The following is a 12,422-nucleotide window of genomic DNA, read 5'->3' as shown; positions in this document are numbered from 1 at the left end:
TAACCCTGTGATGGGGAACTGGCGTGGGGAAATGGCACATGGAAGCCAATCCAAGTATGTGCAATATTAATTATTAGAAAGGGAGGGAAAGGAGCAAACACTTATTAAGCAACGATTATGTGTCATGGACCATCTAGCTTCTTTCAAAATGTCTTTCTCAGTTCTTAGAAGAACTCTGTTATTCCCATTTTATAGATTGGGAAGCCGGGGCTCTAAGAAATTAAGTTTGCATGAGATCTCTCAACTACAACGTGACAGAATTGGGATCCAGAACAAGATCGCTTTAGATTTTTTGTACTATGCCATGCTCCCTCCACAGGAATTGCTTTACTTTGATTTTAAAAGAGTCCCCTCTCAATGTTTGTCAACTGGTCTCTGTTAAGTTCCCTGTCCTCACAAACGTAATCCTGATCTCACACCACCCCCGTTCTTGTGGTCTCTGCGGATAGCTCTCTTTTGTCCCCTAGCGTCCTCCCTCCACACTGCACATTTACAGTCCCTTCCCATTCTTTCTCCCCTCCTTGGTCAGCCTCTGTGGATCTATTCTTGTTTCTATAAATGTGTCCTCCGAATGTGTCCTTCCCAGGGACGATCTCCAGAGGTAAGGCCAGCTTACTCATTGGCCACTGCTTGGTTACCATCCCCGCAGAGCCAGGAATGCAGCTGGTGCATTTACTGTTTTCTTACTGATGGACCATCTTGTGGGTGGAAGCTAAGGTCTAAATTCTCCAGCGCTGTTTGCATTTTTCTAGCAATTCATTTAACTCTGTGGAACCAGCCCAGCTTGGTAGACTTCTTCTGCCACCGATTTTTAACATCACCTTGAATAACCATCCTGGAAACTGAGAAATCTAATACAGAGACTAGGAGCCATGGCTTTGACATCAAATAGACCTCATTCAAATCATGGCTTTACCTCCTCCCACTATGTGACTCTGTGCACGTTATTTAACCTCTCAGAGCTTCAATCTCTTGATCTGTAAAATGCACTTAAACGTACCTCACACAATCCATGTGGAGGTAAAATGAGAACATGCGTGTAGAGCATTTAACCTAGTACTTGCATAGAAAGTGTTCAGAATAGCGGTTATTATTCTTTATTAATTCAACAAATATTCATTAAGTACCAGAAATGCTCAAGTCTGGAAAAACAACCCTGAGCTAAATAATCATACAAGTACATAGTACAAAACTGCCCAAAGGAAAATACTCACTAGTTCTATAAAGATGCAGATGGGCTGGGGGCAGTAGGAGCACGAGTGATCAGGGAAGGCTTCCAAAAGGAAGTGATGTTTGTGCTGAGGATTTGGGGGTGATTAAGAATTAGCTCGGTGACAAAGTGGGGAGGAAGAACATTCCTGGCAAGGACAGCAGCATTTTAAAAGGCATTGAGATGAGTGGGAATGTGGCATGTTTGAGAAATTGGAAGGCGGCCACTGCAGTGGGAGCACAGGCAGAGGTGACAGTGCCCAGACATGGGTGGGGCCATGGATCTTTACCTAAGAGTGATGGGAAGCCACTGAAGGGCATCAAGTTCGAGGTGTTGCTGGTAGAGGGTGTGACATGATTAAGTCATGTTCAAAGCTCACTTTGTCTGTGGAGCCGACTGAAAGGGGCAAGAGAGGAGTGGGGCATAATGGGGAGGCTGCCACAGGAGTCTAGGCAGGCAAGGTGGCAGCCTGGACTAAGGTGGCAGTGGCAGACATGGAATGAAGGTGATCAAAGTTAAACTGACCAGTCTTGTTGATGGGTTGGATGAAGGCTCACTCTGGGGACACCTGAGTTTCCTGTTGTGTACCTGGATGGATAGGGGTCCTTTCACTGGGCTCCCTGATTCTATTATTAAACCTACTGTGGGAAGTGCGGTGCAGTGTACTAGACATTGAAGGGAAGGGAATGGGAGAAACAGAGATGAATGAGAACTGGGTACCTTTGTAGAGCTGCTGTAGTTACCACGTCACTGAGCATCTGGGTTGATTGTGGTACAGAGCGGACTGACCAGCTGTTGCATTTTCTTTCATCAATGCACACGTATCCCCTGCCAAGTCCTACCCTGACCTGTCCCTGTAGAGAAGATCCATTCTGCAGTCAAGAGTAGCCAAACTTCCCTGGTAAAATTCCCAGCAGGCAATTCCAATCCAATTTGTAAGCTGTCTCACAGCAAAGCAGAGGGTCCTGGGGGGTTGGGCACAGGAGTGGGTGGGTTGAGGAGGGTGGAGGAGATCAGGGTGTGGTCAGGCCCTGGCATGCAAGCCCGAGGACCACTGGCCCCCTGTGTAGGCGTGTTGAGTGGGTCAAGCCTTGCCTCAGTCTTTGCTGCCTTCTCTAGGGGACCACGATCCTCACCAACTTGACTGCGCTGCACAGGGACCCCACAGAGTGGGCCACCCCTGACACATTCAACCCCGAGCATTTTCTGGAAAATGGACAGTTTAAGAGAAGAGAAGCCTTTCTGCCTTTCTCAATAGGTGAGTTGTAATAAATAGGACCGTGAGATGTCACATCTCCCTCGGGGTGACGGAGATGGAGACACAAAGGATTACTCAAAGTCCGTTTTTCCTGAGCAGTGAGAGGCCTGAAGGGTTTAAATCCCAGGAGACAACTTCTTCAAGAGAGAAGGAATTCCTGGGAAATGACCCCGAATCAGGGCTTTTCTCGGTTTTTTATTGTGCAGGCAAAAAGTTATAGAAAAGAACCCAGGTGATTAATCAGTCATAGTGAAAACATAAACTGGCTACATAACAATTTTCCTTAAAGCAGGTGCAACTTAAAAATAGTTTAAGCAATTTGCTATCAAAGGAGTCATAAAACTAAGCTATGTGACATACAAAAGAACCAATGAGATAATTGTTATGGCAACACTTAGTTCTCTAGGAAACTTAGAGAAGCAGTTTAAGGTAAAATGTGGAACCAGCCGCTAATTGGCAGAGTAGCCTTGAAGCTTTTAGTACACATATTTTCCCATAATTTGGTTTAGTTGCACCAAGGGCGTCTGCCCTTAGAGCAAGCACTTATGCTGTGTTACAGTTCTCATATTCACACCAGAGACTTTTTAGTCCTGTGAAAGTTTTCTGTTTTTTCCCAAACTTAGCATTTCTATGTGCAATTCTAAAAGGTTAGGTTCTTCCTCAAACTACAAGGCTCTGGCCTTGCTAAAACTAGGGACTGTGGCCCCACTGTGCTACAGCCTAAACTAAAGGGCTCTGGCCCTTCTAATAGCTAAGGACTGTGGTCCTACTAAGATAAAGATCCTACTAAGTTACAGCCTGATCTAAGGACTGTGGTCCTTCTAACAGCTAAGGGCTATGGCCCTACTAAGCTAAAGGTTAAGGCCCTGTGAAATGCATGTGCTTTATTAGTGTAGCACCCTCTACAGTGAGAGTCCAGAGTTCCTCCCTCAGCCTCTCCTGCTCTTCTCCCTGCAGTCCCTTGCTCTAGCTGGAATGTCTCCAGACAGCCCTGCCCAGTGTGACTCCATCTTGCTGTTGGTCGTAGCCCAGGGTTCCCTGGGCTGGGTGTGCCTTACTTCCTAAACCCTCCCTTGCCTTGGATACAGATTCCAGCTTCCCTTTGTTCTGTCCTCCAGCACTCTGGGGACAGAGACCCAGCCCCCACATCTTGGTAGCTGCCATCTTTATAGAGTTTTTAAATGTCCCAAGTTTTTAAGGGCTGCCCACGCGCACAGAAATGGAGCTGATTTATAATAAGGGGATGGGAGGCAGCAGGGGAAAGGGGCTACTTACTTAACCATTACGGGGGCATCAGGCAGTGACTGCAAATGCCACCAGCTTAACTAGGTTGGGTTCTACTCTATAAATACTCCCTAAAGAGAACCTTTTGCCTTTTTAAGTTTTAATTTCCTTCTTAAAATCTAATTAACACATTTATGTGGTATATGACTTGAAAGGTAGGAAAGAAGACACAGTGAAAACTCTCTCTCTTGTGTTTTCGAGCTAGTGAGTTCCAAAAGGTTATTTTAAAATTCATAACAATGTAAAATCAATAACAAAAATTCTTAGTATATTCCAGGTATTGAGTTAGGTATGTTGCATACATTACTTCAAATCATTTCCCAATTCCTTAATTTCATAAATATTTACTGAGCATCTATTATGTGTCAAGCATTCAGCCCTGAGGATATGACAATGAATGAAACAGGAAACAAAAACAAAACTGCCCTCATGGTGCATATGTTCTAGTGTAACCTTACAAGGATCCAATTACTATCACCATTTTAGAGATGAGGAAACCGAGGCTTAACCAAGTATGGAAAGTCGAGTCATAAAACTCATGTGGCAGAGCTAGGACTCAATGTCAACCAGATTCATCAAAAACTAAAGCTGTGTTCATCCTAACGCTATTTCCTGAAAAGAACTAAGTGCTACCCAGAACCAAACCTGTGGAGTGTGTGATAGCTTACTTACGTGGAACCAGTGTGACTCCAAAGCCTAGGCTTTGCCACTGTGCTGGGCTGCCAACGTGTATCTGGGCTGATTCTGAAGATATCCTTTGTTCTTTATCTGGTTCTATGTCACTTTTGCTCACATTGGACAAGTCATTCCAATATGAAAGCAGATATAAAATGCTGGAATACCTTCCAGTCTTCCTGTCTATAGTAGTCTCAAGTTTTGTATTGTAGCACAAAGTTTCAACAGTATACTTCAACTTTCATAATTATTCTTATTCCTTGGCTCTTGTACCAGATCCATGAAATGCTGAAATGCTGGAAATATGACCCTTGATGCATTCCACAGAAATGCTTCACCTAATGCTTACTTCAACTGTGATGAAAGGAATCTTAATAGATGTCTGTGGCTTTAAAAGAAGAAGGCTCCTCTAGGCTAAGTGATGCCTGGATACCTTTCTCTCATATTGCAGAAGCCTCTTCTGCATAGTTGTTCCATGTCTCCCCCAGTTTAAAAAATTCTTTCTTCCGCATTAGCTGTAGTATAAAAAGTACCACACACAGTGACTCACGGGTGCTTTGCTATTGAGAATTGTATTTCACCGTCTTAATTACAGACTTCACTTGCAAGCAAATTATCCTATTTAATCCTTACAGCAACCCAGTGATTAATAGTTAGACAGGAAATGGATTGCTATCTCTTTTCTTAATATTAGGAAACTAAAAATAAGAGAGAGTTGTTTCTTATCCAAGATCATATGCCCAAGGAATTGGCAGAACAGGAACAAAGACTCAAATTTTTGTGCTTCTAGTCTAGTGCTCTCTTCAGTACAACTAGAATGTAACTTACTTCCCCATTTAAAGGCCCCTCCACTTTAAGATTCACTGAGTCCCTCCCATGTGTATCAGTTAGGATATTGCTGCATAACGAATAGTCCAAAACTCTGTGGCTTAAAAGAATAAGCATGTATCATTGCTCACAAGTCTGCAAGTCAGACAGGTGGCTCTGCTGATCTTGGCAGGGCTTTCTTACACATGTGGGAGGTCAGCTGGCTGGAGGCTGATCTAGGATGACCTCAGCTGGGGCAATGGGGCTCTTTTCATGTTATCTTTTATCCTACAGCAAGCTAGCCTGGCTTCTTCATATCATGGTGATAATGTACTGGGAGAGAAGAAAAGTACACAGATCTCTTTAGCACTAGACTGGGAACCAGCACACCATTGCTTCCACTGCATTCTGTTGGCCAATGAAAGTCACAAGGCTAGTCCCAATTCAAGGGGAGGGGAAATTACTACAATGTTTAAAGGGAAGAGCTATGAAGTCACATTGCAAATGATGTGGATCCAAGGAAAGGGGGAAATTGGAACTGTTTTGTTCTCACCATCTCTCTTTCTGACTGAGAAGAATAAAATTCAGAGAAGGTAAGCAATTTGCCTGGGAATTCCCACAGAAGATGTGACAGAATGAAGACCAGTTAAATGGAACAGGAGATAGAAACCTGAAAAATCCAATGGGTTAACAAAATGTTAACACATCTGTCTGGTTTTTCACCACACCCCCATCTTTGGCACACAACTGCTTTTCTTTACTTTCGGTCTAGCACTTTCTAAAGACAGCCTTTCTGGAAGAGTGAGGTGCAGACAGAGGCTTCCCTTCTCTTGGAAAAGATGACCAGGTGTGGAATTACTACATGTGCATAATCAGGGCAGATTGCAAAGCTATTACTGTATGCTCATGTTTTCTTTTCCTCACGTAAGTCCTTCCCCTTTGATCCATCAAAGCAACAGGCAGCTTCATGAAAGGCAAGAGCCCAGTTCCTCATTTTCCAAATAAAATCATGGGATCATAGGAGATAGCACTGGGAAGAACTTTGCCAAAAACCTAGGTCAATTCTCTCATTTTACTAATGAGGTAACTGACTCGGTTGCTTATAGATGTCCAGTTAGTGGATGGTTGGAAGAGGGTCCAGCTATCTTTTAACCCAGGCCAAAGCTTTGAAATCAAACAGTCTTTGCTTTCATGTTTTTAAAAGCAAATTCATACCTGCTGTCTCACTGGGATCCTTGCCCAGGCATTTAACATAGTTAGGAGGGAGATTATTTCACCTATTTGACAAGTGAGAAAAGTTTAGCTGTGTGAGCATGAATCCTCACATTCACACAGCTGGTTACTCATAGAGTAACCCTGGTTTCTGATTTTCTAGGTCCAGTTTTGTTAAGATATAAGGATTCTTCTAGGAGACTCTTGGGTATTTACAATACAGCTGATTTGTTACCATTTTAACAAGTTGCTGTACATTTGTGACAGGGAAAAAGATAAAGATGAAGGGAACAGAGATGAATTAGACACACGCTGGTGAGAAATACAGGCACAAATTAATGCAATAATAACGTACTGTGGGTGTCAAGCATTTTTACATTTACTGAGCACTTTGCATATATGATCTAATTTTACTTCCTCAACAACCTGCTATAGGCAGAGGACAAAGTGGAGGCATGCATACATTAATGATTTCCCCAAATATTTAATTATATGGGAAAATACAAAGTGGCAAAAGCAGCACTAATACAGAATTAACTACAGAAAATAACACCTGTCATGGTGTCCAAGGGAATCCCCACAAGGATAGTGAGGAAATATGTCAAAATGTTAACAATGGTTTTGTCTGGGTTATGGGATTACAAACATCTTTGATTGTATTTTTTTTTCATGCTTTTTCCCCCCCTTTTGCAGTGAACATGTTTTACTTAGGGAGAAAGTAAGCTACAAAAAATGCACACAAGAGAGATGGTGGTAGTGACTGGTGAGGGGTGAGAAGGACTCACTCAGGGAAGGGGCAATGGACACCTCCAGTGTGTATCAGAGCATGAGTGAGATGAGGAGGGCTCTGCACACGTGGCAGTGATGGGAGATAAGTATATACAAGGATACTGATCCGTTAAGAAAATGTATTAAGGATAATGGGAGGAAGTTACAAATAGGGAAAGGGAGAAATTACAAATAGGGAAAGGGAGAAAATTAAATGAACTCTGTGGTGTTGGTTATCCATATGAACTGAGATTTTCAACAGATTGATAAATAGATATAGAAATAAATATAGACATAAATGTGGGTGTATAAGCACACATTAGGATATATACTCACATTATGTACATACACATATCTCCCAGCTATGTCCACTGAGATGACCCAGGAGCACAACATCTAGAGAGCCATGAGCATGGTTAGCACCTGGATCTTGATTTCTATGTATTGTTACCCAGTAAAAGGAGACATGACTTCTGGGAAAATGGCTGGTTCCAGGGCTGGGGAAGGGAAAGTGTAAGATAAGCCTGGAACATATTGTTGTGCCCAAAGGTCAGGAAATGCCAGCTTGAATGGGCATCTAATGCCAAATCTGGAATATTTTGAGCATCAAACCAAGTAATGATAGTAACAGATTATAATCCTTTGAATAAGAATAGGAATCCCATGAATCCATACTGATACAATTAAATGAGTGACTATGTAAACGGGAAGGAGAGCAAGCACTTTCTTTAGTAGACTGCAAACTAATAAATGTGCAAGGACTGATGGAATTTTAAAAATCATGATTTGGCAATCATAAGTAATAAATAATTTGGTAAAGAAATAGGAATGGAAACTAGAGGGTGAAAGTTTAATGAAGAATGGTTTATTAACATAGTCTCAAAGTATTTATTAGTTATAAAGAGAAAAAGAATAATTTTACAAGGGAGAACTTGGTGGTATCTACAAGTTCTTGATGGATCTTCGTCCATCACTAACAATGGACAAAGCAAAATTTTGTACCACTGTATAGAATAAAATGAAACGAACACAGCATCATCAGTGATAGTCGTACCAAGAACTCAGAACTCACAACCTGAATCTAATCATTGGGAAACATCTGCAAAATAACTGGTCTGTAATCTTTAAAAATACCAAAACCATCAAAGTTACATATAGAGTGAAGAATTATTCCAAACTGAAGCAAACTAGAGACATGACAGCTAAATGCAATACATGATACTGCACAGGGACTCTTTATAATAAAGGACAATATTGGGACAACTGACAAAACCTAAAAGGGATCTGAGAATGAGACGGTGGTAGTGCACCAGTGTACATTTCCTGACTGGTGGTTATATTGTGGTTCTATGTTGAAGAATGTCCTTGTCTGTAGGAAATACATACTAAAGATTTTATAGGTAAGATGGGCAATTTACTCTCGAATAACTCAAGAGAACCAAGTTATTTGTATTATATTTGCAAATTTTCTGGAATTATTATTTGAAATTATTTCAGAAATAAAAAGCACATAATGGCAAGTATCACAGTAAAAAAAAAATTAATGTATAGAAAGCTATTTTAATAATTGTACCACCCAAAAAGTTTTCCTTAAAGGTCATTTCTTAAATTCTATTCTTCTGTTTTTTGAGAATTAACCAGATCAAATTAATGATAAGCTATTGTACAGCTAGAATGTTTATTATGTTTATTATTATCCTGGTGGCATTTTTAAATACTTTGTTTTGCTGTGTACATTATTAAATTATCTGGCCTATTCAGATTTAGTGTGTAGCCCACACAATATAAGTTCTCATCTTTAACACGTATACATTTTCACTAATACACACACATACATTTTCACTAATGCCTAGAGAGGTTCATTTGCCCCAGTCATGTGGCTAGGAAGTGGGAGGACTGGGATGTGGTCAGGGCAGTGCCGACGTGAGCGGTGGAGAGCAGGAGCCAACCTCTGGCCCTTGTGGGGAAAGCAAAGCCCTTGTGGGGGAAGGACCACTGTGTAAAAGAAGGACTGCTCAAGGGAAGGAGGCTGACGCAGTTCCTTGATAGAGGGCCATCCGTGTCAGGGAGATCTTCCACGATTAAGGAGGAAATCATGACATGGGGGAAGATGACATACTTTAGAAACCCTGCTCCGACATTTACTTGCTTATATTTTGGATAGTTTGCTTTTAAGGACTGAAAAAAGTTAGCACAGAGTTTTATTGTTATTTTTTCTGCTTTTGTTGTTGTTGTTAAAAGATTTTTGAAAACCTTTAGGCTAGACACCCACTTTCTAGGTCAGCCCAGGCCCCCCACTAATATTGTCCTACACCCTGCACCTTCTCACCCTGAACCTCACCTGCTGACCCCTGAAGGCATTTGACTTTGTGATCCTGGACTTCTGTGCTTTGGTGAACCCAGGTGGTTATAGACTTAAATAAACTGCTGGGTATAAAGCCCCAGGGCCTAGCAGGCCCTTCCTCGACTCAGGTTTTGTAGGGTGTGGTGGAGGACACCAATGCCTACTAGGCACCAATGCCACCTGGGAAAATAACTCACCTTCTTTGTCTTTCAGGAAAGCGGGCGTGCCTTGGAGAACAGTTGGCCAAGTCTGAGCTGTTTATTTTCTTTACTTCTCTTCTGCAAAAATTTACCTTCAAGCCGGCAAACAATGAGAAGCTGAGCCTGAAGTTCAGAATGGGCCTCACCATTTCTCCCATCAGCTACCGCATCTGTGCTGTTCCCCGGGTGTGATGTTGGTAGGGAAGGGAAGGAGAAAGGAAAGCGAGAAGAAATGGCATGTGCTCTGAAGCCACTGGTGCCTGCTCAGATATGAGGGGACAAAAGGAAAGTGACTCTGAGGGAAGATCAGAGTACCTGGACTCAGAGGAAACTGGATCAAATCCCAGCTCTGCCATCTCCTTGGATTAGCCTTGGGCAAATCATTTATGTGCTAAATGATTTACCTTCTCATCAGGGAGATGAAAAGAGGATAATGATTCCTTCCCTAAAGAATGTTCTTGTGAGAATCAAACGAAATAGTGGACTTTAAGTGGTTTGTAAACCATAAGCACATCATAAAAGACATAGCTATAAAGTGCCTCTTTCCTGCCTCCTTTCTGAAACAGGTATTTGCTTCAGGCCTGTTGAGATGGCTCATGTCAATGTGGTATAAAATAGTCGATAGGAGTTAGAAGGTGGACCCTGGAGGCAGCCATAGAGGTGAGCCAAAAAGCCTCTCCCATCTGGCAGCACTGCACATGCCTTATCTTGTTTCTGCCTCAGAGTGGTCCCCTGAGAAGCCAGCAGGGCAGGTGTCATTCCCATTGACTCCCAGGGAAAGCGAGTGTTGTTGAAGCAGTCTCTAGGGATTACATAAGGAAGCACCACCTTGGCATTGGACCCACGGCCAAGTAGGGTGTGGCCATAGTCTCCTGAGAAGCAGGTTTAGGGAACAAATCTGAAAATATTTTCTGTCTTTAGTCTTCAAGAGTACTTCCTTGCCTTAAATCCTCAGGCCTTTATTCCCATGTCATTTCACATTGGATTTAACCGAGTCGGAGGTGTGATCTTTCTTTGCAACTAGATTGTAAGCTTTTGCTGGCTAGTAATACCAGCCTAAACTCACTGGGCCCTGGTAGAGTATTTTGTAGTAGGGAATCAGAAATACCAGAATCCTGCTTAATCCTTCTGGGTGTAGTCTCTGAGACAATGGCTATAAAATGAAGGGCCAGGTTAACACTGATAGTCCATGGAGTTTTGACTCAGCTATGGTTCTAATGTATCCTCCAAAGTTTAATTGTTGGAAATTTAACCGCCGTGCAATAGTGTTGGGAGGTGGGACCTAATAAGAGGTGATTGGGTCATGAGGGTGGAGCTCTCACAAATGGATTAATGTCCTTATAGCAGAAGTGGGTTAGTTATCATGACAGTGGGTTGTTTCAAAGTGAGTTTGTCCACGGTCCCTTTCTCTCTGTCTCACGTACTCACTTCTGACTTCTGCTCTTCCACATGGGATGACCCTCACCAGATGCTGGCACCATACCCTTGGACTTCCCAGCCCAAGAACTGTAAGCCAAATAGATTTCTTTCCTTTATAGATTATCTAGCCTCTGATATTCTGCTATAGCAGCAGAAAACGGGCTAAGACAGACCCCAACCCCAATGCAATCAAGCAAACAAAACAACCATGGTAAGCTGGACCAAAGCATATATATTTTTTCCTGTGGTGGTTAGACCTAAGTAATTTAAATAGCTCAGAACAAACCAGGCCACGAGGCCACAGGGCTTCTCTTTCCCATTGCTTGGGATTCAGAGAAAAGCTAATAAACTGACACTGTGAGAAAGAGAAACAGAAAAGGATAGAAAGGGAGGGTGTTTGGCTACAGTTAACCTAAGCTAGCTGGGAGAGCCAAGAAAAGAGTATGCCTGGAAGAAATGGTTGGGTTTTTAATGTGTGGGAAGAGGCTTTGGTCCTTCTCGCCTGATAAAAGAAAGAAAGGAAGGGAGAGCCCCACCTGTGTGCACCTCTTTTGTAACCCACTGGCAAGTTGTGTCTCTAGAAAACAGGTCAAGTCATATTCCAAGAATAAAACCAGTCAAATCAGGCCTTGAACTTGAACTTCCTGAACATCCAGGAACTTGTCTTCCATTTCTTTCTTTCTTTTTTGTCTTTAACCTCAATCAGATCACCCAGGTAGACACTCAAAGGGAAATTGGCCAAAATACTTTACATTATGCATCTCAGTTTCCTCATCTGTAACATGAAGGACTTTGTGGAGGTCATCTCTGAGCTCCATTCCTGCTCTACAGTGCATTTTCCATGATTGTAGATGGGCAGGCACACAACCACCACTTGTAGAATAAATATAAATCTCTGGGACTCATTCTGACCTGACAGATGCAGTGGGACCCAGGGTGTGACCATAATTAACCAGAAACCTTGGGAAATCAATGACTATGAGTAATTTTCTGGCCATATACAATGTATCTTTTTTTCTCAAAGCTTGTTGGAGAGATTCTAAAATAAAAGCCCTCTTTCTGTCTAAGCATTACACGAAGGTTTTGTCAGACACACTTTTGTAACTCTCTTATTTCTCCATCTAATTTGGAAGCTCAGGGCCCCTCACCCCCTTCCTGTGTATCAGTGCCTGGCCCATGGTGAGCAAGCGATGTAACATCATCTGCAGTCTCATGGACAGGGCGTGGATCTTACCGAAAGGCAGC

At 42.4% G+C, this 12,422-nt stretch overlaps 1 protein-coding gene across 1 annotated transcript in view; it reads left to right on the top strand.

Moving 5' to 3' along the window:
* The window catches only part of LOC134384151 (cytochrome P450 2J2), a 39,198-nt gene extending 29,030 nt beyond the window's left edge, over positions 1 to 10,168 (top strand). The window contains exons 9-10 of the mRNA XM_063105763.1: positions 2,330 to 2,468; positions 9,772 to 10,168. Of these exons, the coding sequence (XP_062961833.1) occupies positions 2,330 to 2,468; positions 9,772 to 9,950 (318 nt within the window). The 3' untranslated portion in view covers positions 9,951 to 10,168. The remainder of the gene's footprint in view (positions 1 to 2,329; positions 2,469 to 9,771) is intronic.
* The last annotated feature ends 2,254 nt before the right edge of the window (positions 10,169 to 12,422 follow it).

Source organism: Cynocephalus volans, chromosome 8, assembly GCF_027409185.1.
Source record: "Cynocephalus volans isolate mCynVol1 chromosome 8, mCynVol1.pri, whole genome shotgun sequence".
Classification (NCBI taxonomy): domain Eukaryota; kingdom Metazoa; phylum Chordata; class Mammalia; order Dermoptera; family Cynocephalidae; genus Cynocephalus; species Cynocephalus volans.
The sequence above is the reverse complement of the archived record's forward strand: the minus strand, read 5'-3'. Positions and strand labels throughout refer to the sequence as shown.